Source organism: Rhinolophus hipposideros (assembly GCF_964194185.1).
Source record: "Rhinolophus hipposideros genome assembly, chromosome: 8".
NCBI lineage: Eukaryota > Metazoa > Chordata > Mammalia > Chiroptera > Rhinolophidae > Rhinolophus > Rhinolophus hipposideros.
This window is the reverse complement of record NC_138054.1, coordinates 63846645-63870758: the sequence shown is the minus strand read 5'-3', so window position 1 is coordinate 63870758 and position 24114 is coordinate 63846645. Positions and strand designations below refer to the sequence as shown.

At 36.9% G+C, this 24114-nt stretch overlaps 1 protein-coding gene across 1 annotated transcript in view; it reads right to left on the bottom strand.

The window, feature by feature from the left end:
* Nucleotides 1-24114, bottom strand: part of ZSWIM5 (zinc finger SWIM-type containing 5) — a gene marked incomplete at its 5' end in the record, with an annotated part of 140056 nt that overhangs the window by 52155 nt on the left and 63787 nt on the right. The window contains one exon of the mRNA XM_081057156.1: nt 6489-6845. Within this exon, the coding sequence (XP_080913282.1) occupies nt 6489-6845 (357 nt within the window). The remainder of the gene's footprint in view (nt 1-6488; nt 6846-24114) is intronic.

Sequence of the window (24114 nt, the reverse complement as noted above, 5' to 3'; positions counted from 1 at the left end):
TCAGTGATGATTCAGATTCTTACTAATTGAAGTCCAAATACCTTAGCTAGGTATTCAGGGCCCTCCGTGCTCAGGCCCGATCTTTCATTTCTATTCCTGTCTTCCCTATACTTACACTATGCTTCGGCTAGAAACTTCGTGTTCCCAGAAGTCGATATCATCTCCTTATGACTTTAGTTATGCTTTTCTCTTTACTTCCCTCCCTCTCCCCACAGCTGGTTCCTTGGCCAAAAACCCTTTTCATTGCCAATATTGTCTGAGCTCTTGAGTCAGGGCCACAGTGAGAAACGGAAACCATAGAATAAGTACACAGAGAGGCTAATGCTGCGAAGGGTTGTGTACTGCTTAGTTCATTTGGCAGGAGGGGGCCTCTTTTACCTCCTCACTGAATTAGCCATATACCCCATTGCCACCTGTCAAAGTATGTCTATCTTATGCTCATATGCATATAAAGAGAGTGACACTCTTCTGAGAAACTTTATTATTACTTCTCTTAAACCTGTCGCATTTTGTTTTACATTGAAATTTGCATTTCTAATATATTTCCAACTAAATTGAAATTTTTTAAGTGGGGATTAATTTTTGTACCTCACAGTGCCTTGCTCATTATACCAGAGTTAATATTTATAGAATGAACAAATATATGTCTCATTACCATCTAGATTTAAGCTCCAGGTGGGCAAATAATATATCCTATGCTTCTTTTGTATCCTGACAGTGGCAAAGCAAAACAAATATACTCCTCCTTATCCTTAAATATTTGTTAATAACAACCATTCATAGAGTGCTTTCTACATGCCAGAGTCTAAGCACTTTTTATGTGTATACATATCCCCACTTGAATGTATGCTCCTTGAGGACACAAACTGTTTTGTTTGCTCATATATTTGCAATGTGTAGAACAGTGCTTGGCACATAGTAGGTACTCAATGAATATCTGTTGAGTACCTTTCAGTGAACTCTTGTAAAAACTCTATGAGGTGGTATTATTATTCTCATTTTAAAATGAAAAAAAAAAACACAAAAGCTTATACAGGTAAGTAATGTAACAGATGGAAAATATATGAGCCAGGATCTACATGTTGGTCTTTCTCGAAAGTCTGTGTTCTTTACTACAAGGCTATACTTTGGCCCCTAGCCTCATATTTCTGTGATCCATCAGCTGGTTTCAGGTCCTTGAATGTAAGCTGGGTGGTGTGTGTGAAGATCGCCAAATCATTTTTTGGGGCCTATGCTACTACACAGAATACAGGCACACCTCGCTTTATTGCACTTTGCTTTATTGTGCTTCACAGATATTGTGTTTTTTACAAATTGAAGGTTCGTGGCAACCCTGTGCCAAGCAAGTCTATCAGAGCCATCTTTCCAATGTGCTCAGATGATGGTTAGCATTTCTTAGTAAAAAAGTATTTTTTAAAAATTAAGGTATGTACATTGGTTTTCTTAAGGCATAATGCTATTATACACTTAATAGACTACAGTACAGTGTAAACATAACTTTTATATGCACTGGGAAACCAAAAGCTTCATGTGACTTTCTCTGTTGTGATGGTTTCTTTACTGCCGTGGTATGGACCTGAACCTGAAATATCTCCGAGGTATACCTGTATAGGATTAGTCAGAATAATGCATCACATGGTGAGAAAAATAGAGTTCTCTCACTAGTAAATGATTCTCAAATGTTAACACACAGAATTATCACTTGGGATTTATGCTAAAAATGCAGAAGACAGTCTCACCTGTAATGATTCTAGTTTTTAGTAGCTCTAGAGAGAGAGATAAAATGAGATAAACTAGCTATAAACCAAGGACTAGTCCTCTGAGAACCCTGTTGTTAAGCATAAGGACGAGGAAATAGCAGCACTGATGTTCCAAAAGCAAGGAACAGAGATTGTCTGACTACCAATTCTGACCCCTGGGTGGTTCAATTAGGAGATTAAAAAGTAGGAGCAGGGCCCAGTCTACCAGGGGAGCTGGCTCTAAGCAACTGGCTGGAAGTGTGCAATGACATCCCCTCTAAGGATGTGAAAAGGTATGGAGAAAACTGGAGAATGTTCTGGGCCCCAGTGATGGTAGTGGCAGCAGCTGTAGAAAAAATAAGGCACAGTTTATAAACACCTAGAGTGCAGACTAGAAAACTGCTGGGATAGGGCAAGGACGAGGCAAAACCTGGAGAGTTACTGAGAGTAAAATTTCACCTAAAACTTCAAAAGGGTTCGTTTATTTCATAGGAAAGAAAGGAAGGTAAACTGTGTAAATGCTTGCTGGTGTACAATGAGGTCAGGAAATGAGAAACTGAGCTGCCAAAATGGGTTGTTGTAGCAAGAAAGGAGTAAGTCAATATTTGAGGCATCCAGGCAGCAAAGTACAAGGAATTGGTGTAACTGTTGAAGGAATCAAAGTCATCTGAGAGAGCATGAACTGGCAAAAGGCCCCAAGAAGGATTTTCTAAGACATTGTCACTTATTCAACCAATATTTATTGAGAAACTGCTATGTGCCAGGGCCTATGACAAAGACTGGACATATATAGCAATAAACAAAGCAGATAAAGTCCTTTGTCCTTGTAGAGCTGATAGACTAGCCGGGGAAAGGGATGTTAACACATGTACTTATTTATGTGGAAAGAAAGACAGGTCAACGAAGTTTTCTCTGAGAAAGTGACATTTAAGTGGACACCTGAGGAATGAACAGAAGCTAACATGGCAGAGAGCAGAGGAAACACTGTGTGTATTTTTTGTTGAAAAAGACATGGAGTCATAAATTATTGTGGTAATTAAGTATCTCTATATTAAGGGGGTGAGGATAGGAAGAGCATTCCAAGGAGAGGGAATATCATGTGAAAACATAGGCAAAAGCCAGATCATGCAAGGTTTTGTAGGCAATATGAAATTTGGATTTTAGCCTAAGAGCAACAGGAGACCAACTGGAAGATTTTAAACAAAAAGCAATATGTAAAAATTCTGTAGTTATAGATAAGTTACTTTGGATGGCTGCATGGAGAGTGGAATAGAAGGGAGCAATAGTGGAGATGGAAATAGATCAGTTAAAAGGCTACAGTAGCAATCTAGGTAGGAGATTACAGTGGTTTGATTTAGGTCCTCCGTCCATTATATATTTAGGGCAGTATTACCCTAAATATATAAAGAGGTGGAAAATGAGGAAATATACTTAGGAGGTAAAATTAACAGGTCTTGCAAAGGAATGCATGTGGATTATAAGAATGAAAAAGGTGTTAGGAAGATAATAAGGTTTCTTATCATGATGGTGGAGCTATTTATTGAGCAAGTTTGGGGAAGAAGTTAAATTCACTTTTGGGTATGTTGATCTTGGGATATCTCTATGATATGGAATAGTCTGTTGAATACAGAGTCTAAAGCTCAGAAGATCTGGGCTGGAACAAGACTGAATCAGGAAGAAACAGAAAACCTGAACAGACTGATTACTACTAACAAAATCGAATCAGTAAGCAAAATCTCCCCACAAACAAAAGTCCTGAACCAGATGGCTTCACAGGTGAATTTTACCAAACATTCAAAAAATAATTCACACCTATCCTTCTTAAGCTATTCCAAAAAAATTCAAGAAAATGGAAGGCTCCCAACCTCATTTTACAAAGCCATCATTACTCTGATCCTAAAACCTAAGACATTACAAAAAAAAAGAAAATTATAGATCGATATCCCTAAAGAACATAGATCCAAAAATCCTCAACAAAATATTAACAAACCAAATCGAGCAATACACTAAAAAGATCATACAACATGATCAACTAGGATTTATTCCTGGGATGCAAAGTTGGTTCAGTATCTGCAAATCAATTAATACCACATAAACAAAATGAAGGATAAAATCTTATGATCATATCAATAGATGCAGAAAAAGCAATTGACAAAATTCAGGATCTATTTATGATAAGAACTCTCAGCAAAGTGGGAATAGAGAGAACACACCTCAACATAATAAAGGCCATAGTTGTATATGACAAACCCACAGCTAATATCAGATTCAATGGTGAAAAGCTAAAAGCATTTTCCTTACGATCAGGAATAAGGCAAGGATGTCTACTTTCATCACTTTTATTCAACCTAGTATTGGAAATCCTAGCCACAGCAATCAGACAAGAAGAAGAAATAAAAGGCATCCAAATTGAAAAGGAAGAAAAGACTGTCATAAAAAACTATTAGAATTGATAAATGAATTCAGTAAAGCAGGATACAAAATTAATATTCAGAAATTGGTTGCATTTCTATATACAAAATATGAATGATCAGAAATAGAAATTAAGAAAACAATCCAACTTACAATTGCATCAAAAAAAGCCTAAGAATACATTTAACCAAAGAGATAAAAGACTTGTACTCAGAAAATTATAAGACACTGAAGAAAGAAACTGAAGAAGACACAAATAAATGGAAGCATATACCATGCTCATCATTAAAGAGTTAACATCATGAAAATGTCCATACTACCCAAAGCAATCCATAGATTCAATGCAATCTGTATCAAAATACCAACAACATTTTTCACACAACTCAAACAATAATCCTAAAATTTATATGGAACCATAAAAGACCCCGAATAGCCACACCAGTCTCGAGAAAGAAGAACAAAGTTGGAGGTATCACAATACCTGATATCAAACTATAAGACTATAGTAATCAAAACAGCATGGTACTTGCATAAAAACATACACATAGATCAATGGAACAGAATAGAGAGACCAGAAATAAACCCACACCTATATGATCATTTAATCTATGATGAAGGAGGCAAGAATATACAGTGGGGTAACAACAGTCTATTCAATAAATGGTGTTGGGGAAACTGGACATGCAAAAAACCAAAAATGCAAAAAAAAATAGAGAAACTAGATCAACTTCTTATACCATATACAAGAATAAACTCAAAATGGATTAAAGACTGGGGCAGCTGGATGGCTCAGTTGGTTAGAGCGCAAGCTCTAAACAATAGGGTTGCTGGTTCTATTCCCACATGGCCAGTGAGCTACGCCCTCCACAACTAGATTGAAGACAACAAGCTGCTGAGCTTCCAGAGGGGCAGCCGGATGGCTCAGTTGGTTAGAATGTGAGCTCTCAACAGCAAGGTTGCTGGTTCAATTCCCCCATGGGATTGTGGGCTGTGCCCCCTGCAACTAAAGATTGAAAACAGCAACTGACTTGGAGCTGAGCTGTGCCCTCTACAACTAGATTGAAGGACAATGATTTGGATCTGATGAGCCCTGGAGAAATACACTGTTCCCCAATAAAAAATTTAAAATAAAAGGATTAGTCTTAAATGTAAGATCCAAAACCATAAAACTCCTAGTAGAAAACATAGGCAGTAAACTCTCTGACATTGCTCTTAGTAATAATTTTTCTGATATGTTGCCTTCGGCAAGGGAAACAAGAGAAAAAAAATAAACAAATGGGACTACATCAAACTAAAAAATTTTTGCACAGCAAAGGAAACCATCAACAAAAAGGAAAGACAACCTACTGAATGGGAAAAGATATTTGCCAATGATATACCTGATAAGGGGTTAATATCCAAGATTTATAAAGAAATCACACAACTCAACACTAAAAAAACTAACAATCTGATTTAAAAATGGGTGGAGGACCTGAATAGACATTTCTCCAAAGCGGACATACAGATGGCCAGTAGACATATGAAAAGATGCTCAATTGACACTAATCATCAGAGCAATGCAAATAAAAACCACAATGAGATATCACCTCACACCTGTCAGAATGGCCATCATCAACAAAACAACAAACAACAAGAGCTGGCAATGACGAAGGGAAAAGGGAACCCTCGTGCACTGTTGATGGGATTGCAAATTGGTGCCATCACTATAGAAAATGGTTTGGAGGTTCCTCAAAAAATTACACAGAACTACATTATGACCCAGCAATTCCACTTCTGGGTATTTATCCAAAAAAATCCCAAATACAAGTTCGAGAAGATACATATATGTACTCCTCGTATGTTCATTGCAGACTATTTACAATAGCCAATGTATGGTAGCAACCTAAGTGTCCATCAACAGACGATTGATAAAGAAGTTGTGGTACATATATACAATGGAATATTACTCAGCCATAAAAAAGAATGAAATGTTACTATTTATGACAACATGGATGGAGCTGGAAAGTTTATGCTAAGGGAAATAAGGCAGACAGAGAAGAACTGAATAACAAAATTTATTTCATGCTTTCTCACACTCTAAAATATTTCAGGCTCCTGGGATTAGGGACTGCATGGACAAATAAAGTCCATAAACTAGATCAGTATAACTCTAATTTTCTCAGTACTTTTTTGCCAAAACCTTTCTCAGGTAGACAACTGGACTACTTTAATGAACTAAGAGTTTAAATACATAATTGTTTGGATAGAATGAATTAAGGTTAAGTGATTATAATTGCAAACCTCTAAACAATAAAGCAACACAGTAGATTCTTAACAACAAAAATGTTGTACAATTACCGTTCACTTGGTTGATTTCTGAGTTGGAGGAAAGAATCTCATCTGCTAGTTTCTGTGCAGTAGGAAGAACTTCAGTGTGGTGTGCTGTGATTAAATATTGAATAAACTTCTGTAGCTGGTCCCTATTCATCTGGAAAAGGGTTTCTGAGATAGGAAGACGCAATTTGACTTGGTCTGGTTTACGGATCCTGTAGAGTGAGAGCGCTACCACATGAGCACAGTAGAATATGTCCTTGTTCCCACAGCCACATGTCACTGAAGTGATTTTGCATCGATCAAAACTGATTGCAACTTTGTAAGTCATTGCTGGTTCAGAAGTAGTGGCTGGCTCAGTTACTGTGCCACTGAGATGGAAGCCTAAGGAAACAAAGAAAGTGTGTTTAGAGAGTCTGTAGTAAGAAACTTAAAAATTTTCATTTTGCATTTCAGTCAATCAATTCAGAAACTATTTGCTGGGTGTATTCTATATACATGGTAAGCTCTGCCAAAGACACAAGGGTCATCGCAACTCAGGTATTGCTCTTAAGGAACACACAATCTGGAAAAAGTCTTTACCCTGAAGTAAAAGTGTGCAGAAATGGCCTCACAGCCCTAACAACCAAGTTCTTTGCAGGTGGTTCTTGACAGAGCTTACCATGCTTAAATGTGCAGCAAAAGCTCTGAGAACATCAAGATTAGCAAGAAATTGTTAGAAATCTACAAGTAGCTTATGGCTTAAAAGAGTTCCGATTCTCCTGCCTTCTAAACTGAATGGTGGCACAAAAGGAAATGGGAAGTGGTAATGATTAAAACTGTTTACTAAACGATTTTCTTTTCCAGCATCAAGGCTGGGGAATCCATGGCATGGACCCAAATTGGACTAAACAGAAAGTACCAAGGATAGTTTTCCACTTGCGGAAAATATAAATACAATTTCTCTTCTCCAAGTAAGAAAATCCTATGTTTTTCATTGCTTAGCCCAAACATCATCTCCATATTTTCTACCTGGTGCCCCAGTTGCTGAACTAAATGATATTAAATGAAGAAGCTTTAACATGTATGCTTATGGAGCTTATAGTCTAGTTCATAAGAGAGAGATTTTACTCACAATCAAATAATAAACGACCTAAGAGATAATAATTTCACAGATGAGGAACAGGTGCAGAGAAATTATGCAATATGCCCCAACTTTATTGCATGATTATAATCATGATAATGGAAATTAAAATGACCATAAGTTCACATTCTGGAACATGTTAGGCTTTGAAAACTAGGAAAAATAAATCTGTTAAAAGTTTCCTTCGAATTAATATATTTTCTGAATACAGCTAATTGCTTCTTTTGATAAAAAATAAATAATTTTTAATTACTAACATTTTTTGAGCACTTACTATGTGCTAGATACTAAGTCCTACGACAAGCATTATATCATTTAATCCTCCCCACGACGTTCTGTGTTTACTACTATTATTGTCCCCATTTTTTCTGTAGGTAAAGAAATTGAAGCTTAGAAAAATTAACTTGCCTAAGTTTACAGAGCCATTAAGTGGCAGAGCTAGGATTGGAACCTAGGCAGTCTGACTTCAGAGTCTAAGCTCCTAACAATCACATTTTATTTCCATTATAATGTTTCTAAGACACCACCCTCATTTTCTTAGGAAAATGAGAGTCATGTTTGGTATTGTTTCTTAAAAATATGTATTTTTAATTAGGACATTGCTAAATCATACCAACTCAATTTTACTCCTTTTTTACATACAGTCAGCTACAAAGATTCTCAATTACCAAATTAATAGAAAAACGGAATCCTAATAGGGACAAATGGCAGAGAATATGCAACATGTGGTCTCCCCGGTCAGATTCAATTTGGTAACCAAAACGTTACAGCACATGTCTTTCCCTTAGGGACTATAAGAAATTCAGAGCCCAAACACATACAGATGTTAATCTCTCTATCTCTTTTTTTCTTTTACATCTTAAATCAAGATTAAATCATTCATTCAACTAATTATTTAACATCTACTACCATGTTTCCCTGAAAATAAGACCTAGCCGGACAATCAGCTCTAATGCGTCTTTTGGAGCAAAAATTAATGTAAGACCCGATCTTATATTACTATAAGACCTGGTATAATATATAATATAATATAATATAATATAATATAATATAATATAATATAATATAATATAATACCAGGTCTTATATTAATTTTTGCTCCAAAAGACACATTAGAGCTGATTGTCTGGCTAGGTCTTATTTTGGGGGAAATATGGTGTGTGTTAAGTACCAAGGATACATCTGTGAAAAGACCAAATAAACTCCAACTTTATGGCACTTATATTCTAACTAGGGAAACAACTAAGTCCACAGGTAATTATTTAATTCTAATTGTGTGAAGTCCTAAGAAGGAGTAAAGAATGATAGGAAAGTATATAACAGGGAAGACCTGATCTAGTTTAGGGACCGGTGGTAAGAGATGAGTTTCTTGAGGAAATAACATTTTGAGAATTTTATAGACTAAATAAGAATTCATGGGCCGTCCCGGTGGCTTAGGCGGTTGGAGCTCCATGTTCCTAACGCAGAAAGCTGCCAGTTTGATTCCCACATGGGTCAGTGGGCTCTCACCCACAAGGCTGCCAGTTCAATTCCTCGACTCCCACAAGGGATGGTGGGCAGCGCCCCCTGCAACTAAGATTGAACACGGCACCTTGAGCTGAGCTGCCGCTGAGCTCCCTGATGGCTCAGTTGGTTGGAGCACGTCCTCTCAACCACAAGGTTGCGGGTTCGACTCCCACAAGGAATGGTGGGCTGCGCCCCCTGCAACTAGCAACGGTAACTGGACCTGGAGCTGATCTGCGCCAACTAAGACTGAAAGGACAACAACTTGAAGCTGAACGGCACCCTCCACAACTTGACTTGGAAAGAAGTCCTGGAAGTGCACACTGTTCCTCAATAAAGTCCTGTTCCCCTTCCCCAATAAAATGTTTAAAAAAAAAAAAAGAAAAGAATTCATTAGGTGAAAGGACAGGGAATGACAGAGTACTGAATAAATAAACAGGGCTCCTGGTAGGGAAAAAAAAATCACATGTGCAGAGGTGCTGAGGTGCCTATGCAGAGGTACTAAGGCTGAGAGGAACATAGACTGTTCAAAGAACAGAAAGAAGACCAGCAATTAGAAAGCCAATAGAAAGGATTAAAGTAGCATGTAATAAGGCTGGAGAGGCAGGCAGGAGCTATGACTCTGGTATTCATCCTATTTCCTCCTCCTGCTCCATTAGCCAAGAGGGTCACTAAATCCAGTGGATTCTGCCTCTTAGGTATCTCTCCATTCTAGCTCCTCCCCTTCAACTCCCTTAATACTGCCTCAGCGCAAGATCATAATAATCTTCTGCCTGGATTAACGAATCTTCCTGCCTCCAACTCTTATCCCATCTACTCATCTTCCATAACACAAACAGAATGATCTTTCTAAAAGAGAAATAAAATCATGTCATTCCTACTAAACTGTGACCTATTCATTTTATAGTCTTGGTACCTCACAGAGTCTGGCCTGGAATCACCATTTATAAAAATGTTTGCTGAACTGAATTGCTTAAAATCTTTCAAATGGTTCCTCACTTACTACAGGATAAAGATCAAACTTATGATGGGGCCTCTTTCTACATGCTTCCCACTTCTCAACACACTGAACTACCTGCATATATTTGACTATGCTGTTTGTTTAGCCTCTATGCCTATATGAAGTTTCCATACCAGGTGTGGCCCTTCTCATCTCCTCATCCTTAATTCTAGACTCAAACGAAACGTACTCTGGGAAATCTTCCCTAATCTCTGGAGAATTAAATGCTTCTTTCTGAGTTTTTTTTTTTTTTGGTCAGTCATATCTCTCTTATAGCACTTGACATCAGGGTAATAATAGTTTTTATGTTTCTTTTCCCTTTAGATAGTGAACTCCTTAAAAGCAGGGGCTATGTCTTTTTCATCTCAGGCACATGTAAAGGTTTAATAAGTGTTTGTTTAAAGATGAATGAATAAATGAACACTAAACTGAATTTTTAATTTATATATTCATATCCATGATTCACAGAGAATTAAGCATGTTTATAAAATTCCTGATTTTGTGATTAAAATGAAATCAGCCAATAATTAATTTTCCTGTGACGGTGAGCACAGTTAACCATAATTTATACACAAGCTAATAATAGTGAAGCACCAAGATTATTTTCCATAGTTCATATTTGAACACAGGTAGACTAGCTCTAGAGCCTGTACTCGTAACTACTATGACATATTGAATATGACTATACAGTTTAAGTTATGTACACAAAACTTTATAAAAATAATTAGGAAATACAATTCTACAAAGATGCACCAATGACAAGTCAGTAAACTCTGATGGTTTCCTGGGCAATTGTTCAAGGCAACTGAAACTGACGAGTGCTCTGTGGTGCTCTCACTGTTGGATTGAAGACGGGCTCATGAACTCAATTTGTACAAAACAACGTCTCAGCACAGTGAGGGAATCATCTGCTGAGGGTTCTAAAGGAAAGCACTTCTCACTCAGTACAGCCCTCTGACATCACTCAAAGTCTTTTGTGTTTCTGAGTGCAAGAAAGGCTCTAGTAAAGCTTGGGCAATTAAAACCATTTTGCTCTTTGCTCTTTTGATTCACCAGACCCCTGAGCAGGTGCTAATGCATGAAAATGAATGTAGTTTCAGCCAATGACAAGGAAAGGAGAGCTGTGGTTCACAAAAAGAATAATTTTTCTTATAGTCAGTTTAAGGGTGTAGGTTGTGTGTGTGTGTGCACACAGAAATATATAAACTAGGTTAACTCCTTTCAATGAGAATGCTTTCTCTCGAATAAACTTGGTTTTGATGATACTGAATCATGTAATTAGATCTTCACACTTAATTCCTGTCTCCTGGAAGGCCACCAGCAGTATACCAGCAGTCACTCCTTCTTTCTGTCACCTAGCAAAACAGTAGCCACACAAAAAATTTGAAACAGTGAGAGTGACATCCTCAAAATAACTATTAATAATTTCCTTTCCAGAAAGGCTTATTCAAAAGCTGGGTAACTACGTATTGCCTAAACGAGAGCATTGGAATGGCTCTGTGGACTCATACTATGATACAAAGAGTTCAGGAGTCAGGGTGCTTGAGTTGTAAGCCCAGTATCCTTCAATTCCTCTTTGCCTCAGTTTCTTAATTATGCAAATAGACATAATAATCAGACTCATGTGAAAGCAAGTTATAAAGAACACATTTCCCAGAGATATCATTCAATAGTAATCCCAATTGGCCAGGACCAGCACCTATATAAGTTCACAAGAAGCAGATGGTACCCACACACTGCGTGAGGGTGCGAGAGATTGCAAAGTGAGGAGCAGTATTGTTATTTGGGAATACAAATGCTGCTGCTCCATTACCCTGAGAGCTACTCAGTTTGTTTGTGTTAGAGAGGGTGCTTCTTGTGGCCATCTGCTCCCCTCCCAGCCTCCTCTGGCAAATCAAGAGGTTTTCCTCGTATTAACCTCTGAAGAGCAGCCACAGGCCCTTCTCAGCACTAGCTTCTGCAGGCAATGGTCTCTGCTCTCCATCTGTGCCAGCAACCAGTTAAAGGACAATGAGGCTTCCCAAAACCAGGCATTCACTTACAAAGATGCCCTTGCATTATCTAGTTTTCCAGTACTCTTTTACTTGGATCTCTATAAGGGAATTAGGTGTATATTTTAAAAGACTGAGTTATTTTTCTTTTGCTATTTTAGAAACATTTTATGTAAAAAAAAAATAAAATGGGAAGGATCTGTCTGGAAAATTCATTTAAAAATCTAACATGCGTAAAACAATCGCTTTAAAAATAGTAATTTCATTCCCCCCCTACTACTCTGTGGAGCATAAAACTTAGAGAACAAGTTGTCTTGTATGCTGATGGATAACCAATCTATTCAGAACCATAGATCAGATGCTTGCCTGCTCTTTGGTTCACAAATTTAAACGCAGACTGGAAAAAAAAGAAAATACCACACTCCTTAGGCAGTTCTCTGCAGAAACAATGTGAAATGCACATCACACATACAAGGTACACATGTTGCAAAAATGGATGTTATAGGCTAGTAACTACCACCTGGGTTACAGATTTGAACAGGGAAAGGGCAACATATAACTGTAAAATGATTTCAGAAATTACCCTATTCCATTCAGTAACCTACATCAATGGGGAAAATAAAAACTGAACAATAAGCTGCTTTTCAAAAGGAAAAAGATGTACACAACTATTTTTGATCAACCACAATACTGAGTGATCAAATATTTATTTTTGAGTCTTCAAAATAGTATTCATATTTATGTTAAAGCATTAAAAAAATTTCCCAGATATCCTTTTCCAAGAGGAAAAGATTTCCTCGCTACTTCTCTGAGACTGTGTGCAGTGAATCAAATCATCAGAATATATTGAAATTATACTTGAGATAATATATATATATATATATAGCACTTAGAACAGTGTGCCATACCATAAGTACTCAAAAATGTTGTTATGTTAATGTTCCGTCTATAACTATAGCTAGTTCCCTTATTGCAATATCTAAAGATCTCCTAATTTTAAGCAGAGCCTAGCCTCGGATGATCTAAAGAAAAATGCCTATGCATAAATATCGCATGAACTGTAATCAAATTCTTATAATAATCAAAACACTAATTTTCAGGCGATCTTAATCCACATCTTTCCTAAACTCCATGACATTTTATATCCTACATGCCCTTTTTAATATGGAGATGAATGCATATCCCACACAACATTCTTTATTTAAAGGTTTCATACGCTAGTAAGAATGCCATTCCTAACATTAATAGCATTTTGATCAAGGCCTCATATTACCCTCTAGCTTTATTTTTTTGTTCCATCTTGTAACTTGACCTGTGTGGGGCAGCAAGAATGGCAAAACAAATTCAATTAGAACAATGCTTTTCATGTTGTTTAGAAACTGGAGCAAAACCATTTTTCTACATTCTACAGTAACCTGATTCCATACAAACACCAAGCAAATAGAAGACATTCTCATTAAGTCTTCACTCAGGATTCTAAATGCATTCACATCATCCATTGGATCCTAGGAGCAGTTCTTCATAGGAAAAAGCTCTAGTGTCAGCAACTCTTCTGAATCAAAATTACATTCTTACTATATAATTCCATCAATTGGCCAGCATCTCCTTGTGCCCACTGTTCTTACAGGGCTTTCAACTCCTTTGCTACTCTAACCCCAAAGGCAGGGAACAAAATTGCTAAATGGAATATTGTTGAACAGACATTTGTACAAAGAAGATATACAAATGGCTAATAAGCACATGAAAAGATGCTCAACATCATTAGTCATTAGGTAAATGCAAATGAAAATCACATTGAGATAACAGTGCACGCATGCTAGAATGGTAATAATAATAATATTAATAATAATAATAGGAATATAAGTGTTGGTGAGGAAGTGGAGAAATTAGAACCCTAATACATCGCTGGTGGGATTGTAAAATCTTACAGTCACTATGCATTTGAGGTTAGGTTCTGCTTAAAATTAAGGGGTTTTTAGATATTGAAATATTCCTCTTCATTTATACTTCTTTATAAAAACTCCTTGAGCATCTTTAAAATATCTAAATCATGAATTATGCATTTATGGATTCTCATGCTCTATATAATATAATTTTTCTCTTCTTTAAGCTGAGTTTAAATTTGTTCATTAAAAAGTCATTCCTAGTTTAGTGAGTCTGTGTGTGTGTGTGTGTGTGTGTGTGTGTTTAATGAAGAATAGATGTTGAGTTTTTGGTTTTTTTTAGATGTTGAGTTTTGTCAAATGCTTTTTCTTAAGCTAGTGAGATGATCACATGGTTTTCCTTTTTTGGTTTGTTAAATGTGGTGAATTACCTTGATTAAGTTTTTTACATATATTTTAATTGGCTTTTGCTTTGCATTATTATAAAAAATGTTTTATTAAGATATAATGTCACCCCAATAAATTTAAAAAGATATAATTCACATTAAATAAAATTTACCATTTTAAAATATACAATTCAGTGGTTTTTAGTATACTCACTGTTATGTAATCATCGCTATTAACTTATTCCAGAACATTTCCATCACCCCCCAAAAGAGATCCTGTACCTATTAGCAGGCAGTCCCAATTCTCGCCTGTCCCCCTCTCCCCATTTTCTGGCAACCACTAATCTATTTTGTCTACGGATTTGCATATTCTTGACAATTAATATAAATGGAATCATACAATACGTGGCTTTTTGTGTATTTCACTTAACATGTTTTCAAGGTTCATCCTTGTTTTAACATTGAATACTTCATTCCTTTTTTCTTCCTTTTAAACATATTTTTAAAAACTGAGGTAGAATTCATATAACAAAATTAGTCATTTTAAAGGAAACAATTAAATATATTCACAATGTTGTGCTACCACCTCCATTATCTATGCCCAGAACTTTTCATCATCTCAAACAGAAACTCTACCCATTAACCAGTAACTCACCATTCCTCACTCCCCCACCGAAGGGTATTCTTTATTCACTTTGTATCTCCATGAAATTGCCTACTCTACGTAGATACTTCAAATAAGTGGAATCATATATTATCTGTCCTTTTGTGTTTGTCTTATTTCACTTAGCATGTTTTTAATGTTCACCCATATTGTAACATGTATCAATACTTCATTCCTTTTTATGTCTGAATAATATTAGATTGCATGAATATACTATATTTTGTTTACCCGTTCAACAGGTGATGGACATTTGAGTTGTTTCCACCTTTTGGTTATTGTGAATTATGGCACCAAGAACACTAATGTACAAGTATCTCAGTCCTTGTTTTCCATTCTTTTGGGTAAATAATTAGCAGTGGAATTGCTGCTCATATAGTAATTCTACTATTAATGTGTCGAGAAACTGCCAAGCTGTTTTCCATAGCGGCTGTAATATTTTATAATCCCTGCAGTGATGTATTAGGGTTCTAATTTCTCCACTTCCTCACCAATACTACTACTTCTTCTACTTCTTCTTCCTCTTCCTCTTCCTCCTCCTCCTTCCCCCTTCCCCCTTGCCCTTCTTCCTTCCTCCTCCCTCCTTCTCTTCTTCCTCTTCTTCCTCTTCTTCTTCTCCCTTCTCCTCCTCCTCCCCCTCCCCCTCTTCTTCCCCCTCCTCTTCTTCTTCTTATTGCCATTCTAGTGGATGTGCAGTGTTATCTCAATGTGGTTTTCAATTGCATTTACCTAATGATTAATGATGTTGAGCATCTTTTCATGTGCTTATTGCCATTTGTATATCTTCTTTGTACAAATGTCTATTCAAACCCTTTGCCCATTTTAAAATAAGGGCTTTTGTTGTTGAATTGTAAGAGTTCTTTATATATTTTAAATACTAAGCCTTTTTCAGATTTGTGGTTTGTAAATGGTCCCTCCCCTTCTGCGGGTTGTGTTTTCACTTCTTCTGCGGGTTGTATCTTCACTGATAGTGCCCACTTCATTCCTTTTACTGTTAAATAATATTCCATTGTATAGGTATGCCATATTTTTGTTCATCAGCTGATAGACGTTAGGGTTTTCCCACTGTTTGGTTATTATGAATAATGCTGCTATGAATATCTATGTACAGGTTTTTGTGTCAACATGTGTTTTCAATTCTCTTGGCTGTTGCTATAGGCTAAATGTGTCCACCCAAATTCATATATTTAATATCTAATACCCAAGGTAGTAGGAAGTGGGGCCTTTGGGAAGCAATTAGGTCATGGGGCAGGGCTCCACCTTCACAAATGGAATTAGTGCCCTCATAAAAGAGGATCCAGAGAGATCCCTTGCCCCTACCACCATGTGAGAATACAATGAAAAGTTGGCAGTCTGCAACTTGGAAGAGGGCCCTCACTGGGACCCACTGTGCTGGCACCTTGATCTTAAACTTTCCAGCCTCCGGAACTGTGAGAAATAAATTTCTGTTGTTTATAAGCCACCCACTCTATGGTATTCTGTTATAGAAGTCCAAACAGACTAAGATAGGTATATACCTAGAAGTGGAACTGCAGGTTACTTATTGATATCTGAGTATTAAATCAACCCTACATCCCTGGAAGAAACCTCACTTAGTCATAGTATATTTTCCTTTTAATATGCTGTTCAATTTAATTTGCTAAAATTGCTTAGAATTTTTGCATCTACGTTTGTGACAGATGGTGGTCCGTAGTTTTCTTTCCTTGTAATATCTTTGTCTAATTTTGGTATCTGGATAATGCTGGCTTCACAGAATGAGTTGGAAAGTAGTCTCTCCTTTTCACTATTTTTAAAAAAAATTTATTGGGGAATATTGGGGAACAGTGTGTTTCTCCAGGGCCCATCAGCTCCAAATCGTTGTCCTTCAATCTAGTTGTAGAGGGCGCAGCTCAGCTAGCTCCAAGTCCAGCCACCATTTTCAATCTTAGTTGCAGGGGGCGCAACCCACCATCCCATGCGGGAATTGAACTGGCAACCTTGTTGTTAAGAGCTCCCACTCTAACCAACTGAGCCATCCAGCTGTCCCTCTGGCAGCTCAGCTCGTTGTTTTCAATCTAGTTGTGGAGGGCACAGCTCACCGGCTTCTGTGGGAATCGAACCAGCAACGCTGTTGTTCAGAGCTTGCGTTATAACCAACTGAGCCATCCGGCCACCCCTCCTTTTCACTATTTTTGTATTTTATCAAAAAAAATGTTGAATTCTGTCAAATGCTTTATCTGTATCAGTGAGTTATGTTAATATGGTGAATTACATTTATTGATTTTTGAGTGTTAAACTTGCAATCCTAAGAAAAATTCCACTTGGTTGTGTTGCATACCCTCATATACTGTTGGGTTTGATTTGCTAAAATATTGTTCATAATTTTTGTGTCTTTGGTCATGAGGGATATTGATCTGTAATTTTCTTGTAATGTCTTTGTCTGGTTCTGATAGCAGGGTAATGCTGGCCTCAAATTTTTGGAAGTGTTTGTGGAGAACTGGTATTATTTCTTCCTTAAGTATTCTCTAGAACTCACCAGTGAAGCCATCTGGGCCTGGAATTTTTTTAGTGAGATAATTTTTAACTACAAATTCAATTTCTTTATTAGGGCTCTCAGGCTATCTATTTCTTCTCTTTAGCACTTACTTCCTCCTATATTCTTGCTTATTATCTATCTCCCTCAAGTAGAATGTGTGCTCCATGACTACAAGCTTTTTTTTTTTTTAATCTGTTTTTTCCTTTGCTATCTATTTTCTTAGCACTTATTGCTTGGCATATAGTAAGCACTCAATAAACTTGATGGATTAAATTATAAAATAGCTACAAGCATGTGAACAGTTTATCACGTTTTATAGTACCTTTCAAAAGCTCAAGCATGTTTATATTGAAATATATCATCTCATTATAAATTATCCTTTTTGTTTCATATATTATTAGGATATATTTGTATTTTAGAAATTATGTGATAAGTAGGTTAGATTATCTATGAATTTCATTTCAGGAGAGTAAAGTGAGCCTTATAAAATATTTGTCATAAAGGAGCATACCGGATCTGATAGGTTGAAAATAACTGATTTCAGTCACATCAATTAGTGAGAGGAGTATGCAAGGGGTAGAAAGCCATTGCTCTGGAAGTCCTTTGAAAGAAATGATTTCCCTATATTTCTAAAAATATCCATCTACAAAATATCTTCAGGTATTCTGTAACAGGGTAAGTTAAGGATGGGAAGAAGTGATAAGGACCATCAGTATCTTGAATAAAGATAGATAGATAGATAGATAGAAAAATAAATAAATAAATAAATAAATGGAGTTATAGATGGGATCCAAGGAAATTCACATCTTATTTTCAGGAGGTTAGTCAAGGGTGGTGTTAATTATGGAGAAATTTCACATAAACAGTGGAGAAATATTCAAAAGCCACTATACATTCTTGGAAGTAAAGATACAGGTAGAGTGCTGGTACTCCAGAACTGGGGCTTCCCTTGATTGGCATCATCTGTACTGCCTAGGGACAGAGGAAAAGACTCAAGCATTCAAAAGATCTGTTTCTCTTGGCTATCTTGGATGTGGTAGTGACCGAATCCATAGTCATGAAAGTTCAGAGGATCATAGAATGCCAGCTTCACTGAAGAAATCAACCTAAATAATTATCCTTCTGCATAGAAGGTTGGGGAGAAGATCATTTATGGGGAAGAAGAATTATGCAGTAAAAGCATTATAAGGAGAGTAACCAGTTTGCCTGGCAGAAGTTGGGTATATACCTATTGTTCCATTATAATTATACAGAAGCTGGAATGGTTATATTAATATAAAACAAAACAGGCTTTAAGACAAAAATTATTAGCAGAGATAAAGAGGGACATTTTATAATAAAAAGGATCAATACAAGAGGAAGATATAAAAATCATATATATATATATATATATACCTAATGACAGCATTCCAAAGTATATGAAGCAAAAGCTAACAGAATTGAAAGACGATTTGGCAAATTAACAATTTTAGTTACAGATTTCAATACTTTGATAACTGATGGAACAATATTACATAATTTTGTTCTTTCAACTGATGGCTGGTCAAATTCCTCAGATTTTTCTCTAAGAGATCACAGAAAATTTTAATCAGCACCTGGCATTTGGGCTATCAGTCTGGTAATTAGTTTTTACCCAGAGAAACACCTCAGGAGCTATCTCCTCTCTCCTTCTTATTAATGAGGTAAGTGCTTCATTAACACAGGTACAGAGTCTTACGCTGGAAGTATAGACAGCAGACTCTAATGCAGGGGTGTCCAAACTGCGGCCTGCGGGCCAACTGCAGCCCACAATCCATTTTTAATTGGCCCGCAGCAAATTCCAAAAATATATTTAATTTACATAAATAAACCAGGTGAGGCAATACGTACTTCACCTGGAGTGAGTGGCCCGGGTGTTTGTGTATTTTACCACATATGGTCCTTGGTGAAAAACGTTGAACAAAGTTTAGACACCCCTGCTCTAATGAAAAAAGAAAACAAAACAAACCCACTTACAGCTCTATTGACAAAGCTTCTCTTTAGTAATGTTAAATTGCAGAAGAAACATCTCCTATGAGGCTAGAGAATAACTCAAAGCACTGAGGTATGGTAGAAAAACCACTGAACAAATAGTCTAAGCTCTGAAAATGATAAGCCATGTCCTTGGGCAAATTAAATAAATATACACATATACCTGATTATCTTCCAGCTTTGACTGTCTAGGACTATATACAAAAAAACTGAGAGGGGAGTGGAATGACACTATTCATTGTGATGAACAAGCTTGGCAACATGAAGACTTCCAAGGGACAAATTAGAAATTGAGGACACTATGCTACTTGCTCCCTATCCATGTCCACACTCCCCTTAGATAGGCGAGTTCAAAGAACATGCACAAAACACACAAAAAAATCTTTATTTTGAGGAACTATATTTAGACTGTTTACAATTAAAAAAACCAAAGAGAACATACTTAATGAAAGCATTTTAATCACTGAAAAAATTTAAACCATTTTATTATGTAGTAGTTGGAGGGGTCTATGTAGTAAGCAGCCTATGTTTTATTTGCATGAGGCCAAAGGAAGCTCAAAAGACAGAAAAATGACTGAATTTTCATAAATTTGATAACTAATCCTTATGACCAAGAAGGAGCATGATACAAAAGAAAGTGCCTGGGGTGGGAGCGTGAAGTTAGGACAATACCTGAAGTGAGAAATGTAGCCGGTGCAGGCAATCACTGGTTGAGAAATTCTTTTTCAACTGCTAGAGAGGATCCTTAGCAGAAAATTCAGAATACAGTAGAGGAATAAAATCCTATAAAATTTTCCGGTATAAGACCCAGTGTTATGTTATGTTATGTTATGTCATATCATGTTATATAAGACCCGGTCTTATATTATATTAAAATAAGACCGGGACTTGTATTAATTTTTGCTCCAAAAGACACATTAAAGCTGATGGTACGGCTAGGTCTTATTTTTGTGGAAAAACAGTATACAGAGAGAACCCTAAAGATTCTACCAAAAAAACCATTAGAACTCATAAATGAATTTATTAAAGTAGCAGGATACAAAATTAATATTCAGAAATTGGTTGCATTTTTATATACCAGTAACAAACTATCGGAAAGAGAAATTAAGAAAACAATCCCATTTACACTTGCATCAAAAAAAAAATACAAGGAATAAATTTAACTAAGGAAGTAAAAGACCTGTACTCAGAAAATTATAAGACATTGAACAGAGAAATGAAAGAAGATACAAATAAATGGAAAAATATACCATGCTCATGGATAAAAAGAACTAATATAGTTAAAATGTTCGTACTACCCAAAGTAATCCATAGATTCAAAGCTATCCCTATCAAAATACCAATGACATTTTTCCCCAGAACTGAAACAAATAATATTAAAGTTTATACGGAACCATGAAAGACCCCACATAACCATGGCAACCCTGAAAACGAAGAGCAAAGTTGGAGATATCACACTATCTGATATCAAATTATGCTACAAGACCATAGTAATCGAAACAGCATGGTATTGGCATAAAAATAGACACATAGATCAATGCAACAGAACAGAGAGCCCAGAAATAAATCCATGTCTATATGGTCATTTAACCAATGACAAAGGAAGAAAGAATATACATTGTGGTAAATACTATCTATTCAATAAATGGTGTTGGGAAAACTGGACAGATACATGCAAACAGAAACAAAGAAAGGAAGGAAGGAAGAAAAGGAAAAGAAACTGGACCACCTTCTTACACCATATACAAGAATAAACTCAAAATGGATTAAAGACTTAAATGTAAGACCCGAAACCATAAAACTCCTAAAAGAAAAACATAGGAAGTAAATTCTCAGACATTACCCTTAGTAATATTTTTACTGATATATCTCCTTGGGTAAGGGAAACAAAAGAAAAAATAAACAAACTGGACTGCATCAAACTAAAAAGTTTTTGCACAGCAAAAGAAACCTACAACACAATGAAAAGACTTCTTACCGAATGGGAGACGATACTTATGAATGATACATCTGATAAGGGGGTTAATATCCAAAATTTATTTTTAAAAAACCTCACACAACTCAACACCAAAAAAAACAAAACAATCCAATTAAAAAATGAACATTGGACCTGAATGGACATTTCTCCAAAGAGGACATACAGATGGCCAGTAGACATATGAAAAGATGCTCAACGTCACTAATCATCAGAAAAATGCAAATAAAAACCACAATGAGATATCACCTCACACTTGTCAGATGGCCATTATCAATAAATTAACAAACTACAAATGCTGGTGAGGATGTGGAGAAAAGTGAACCCTCATGTACTGTTGGTGGGATTGCAAACTGGTGCAGCCATTATGGAAAACAATATGGAGGTTCCTCAAAAAATTAAAAACAGAACTACCTTACGACCCAGAAATTTCACTCCTGGGTATTTACCCAAATAAATACAAAACACTAATTTGAAAAGATATATGCACACCTATGATTACTGCAGTACTATTCACAATAGCCAAGATATGGAAACAACTGAAATAAATGCCCATCAACATACAATTGAATAAAGATGTGGTACATATATACAGTGGAGTATTACTCTGCCATAAAAAGAATGAAATCTTACCATTTGCAACAACATGGAAAAATCTAGAGGATATTATGCTAAGTGAAATAAGTCAGATTGACAAAGACAAATACCATATGATCTCACTTATATGTGGAATGTAAAGAACAGAATAAACGAACAAACAAAACAGAAATAGACTCATAGATACAGAGAACAAACAGATGGTTGCTAGATGGGAGGGGAGTTGAGGGGATGGGTGAAAAAGGGAAGGAATTAAGATGTGCAAATTACCAGTTATAAAAACAGTCATGGGGGGCCAGCCCAGTGGCTCAGGCTGTTGGAGCTCCGTGCTCCTAACGCCGAAGGCTACCAGATCAAGTCCCACATGGGCCAGTGGGCTCTCAACCACAAGGCTGCCGGTTGGACTTCTCGACTCCCACAAGGGATGGTGGGCTCCACCCCCTGCAACTAAGACTGAACACGGCACCTTGAGCTGAGCTGCCGCTGAGCTCCCGGATGGCGCAATTGGTTGGAGCGCATCCTCTCAACCACAAGGTTGCCAGTTTGACTCCCGCAAGGGATGGTGGGCAGCAGCCCCTGCAATTAACAATGGCAACTGGACCTGCAGTTGATCTGCGCCCTCCACAACTAAGATTGAAAGGACAACAACCTGACTTGGAAAAAATCCTGGAACTACACACTGTTCAACAATAAAGTCCTGTTCCCCTTCCCCAATAAAATCTTTGGGGGAAAAAAAGTCATGGGGATGTAAAGTACAGCACGGGGAATATAGTCAATAATATTATAATAACTATGTAGGGTGTTGGATGGATATTAGACTTATCAGGGTGATCACTTTGTAAGTTATATAAATGTCCAATCATTGTATTGTACATATGAAACTATAATAATGTAATACTGTATGCCAACTTAATTGAAAAATTAAAAAAATATGTTTTAAAAATATTCACATAGGTTGAGGATTAAACAAGGTAAGGGAGGAAACTAGTGCATAGCAGGCTCTCAACAAACACCAGCCTCCATGTTGTTTTTCAATCTGTGACCCAGAAATGCCTCAGGGAGGTCTAGACCGATGCTCTGCATGATGCCAGGAGATGGGGGATAGGGAGGATGGCTGGGGGGACAGTCAGATTGCTCTCCAGCAGGCAGCTGAGCCTCCAGATGTACTTCCACAGTGGGTGTCCAAACCTCAAAGCTGAGGGTCCTTTCTGGCTCCTTTTGAGATGTGTGAGTGCTTGGTGATACCTAGCTCCCTGCTCACCAGAAGGGCTCGCATGTCCCCACACCATGAAGTCATGTGGCAATGCCAATTTTTTTCTTGTCCAAACCTGCAGCCTTCACTGGACTGGAGGCAGCTCTTCTCTCAGTCCCTGCTCACCCATGCCTGGATGTGCTTGGGACAAGTCCGACTCCTACTCCTCATCTGTCCCCACTGTTGGTTCTTATACCCCTAGAGAAATCTGGTTTTCTGCTGTCTGCCCCTCTTCCCCAGCACATATGATAGATTTGGAAATGGTGAAGCTGACCTCGCATGCTGGGGCCCATTGAGATGTCTGTGCCCCAATTCCAGCGGCATTGCTGCTCTAGGAAGAGACATAATTTGCAAGACTCCTTGTGGAAATAGCAAGGAAAAAAACACCATTAAAGCACTAAGATATAAAGCTTCCTTTCTTTTATGGTCTCCCTCTTTCTTGACTTGTCATGGTATTTTTATTTGTTATTTGATGTCATTTTAAGTAAAGAAAAGTATAAATTTCAGAAAAAAATCCATAGTACATATGGTTATTTGAGGATTACATAAACAAATATATGCAAAACACTTAGACTAGTGCTTAGCATATAGTACATTCAATGACAAATTATCATACTTAAAACTTATATAACAGCCATTTACAACGTCTGATTCTGGGAAGACAGAATATGCACTGATGTAATTTTTCCTATTTTTTATACAAAGTACAACAAGAAAAACCCTAGATTTTATATACTAAACAAACAACAAGACTCTG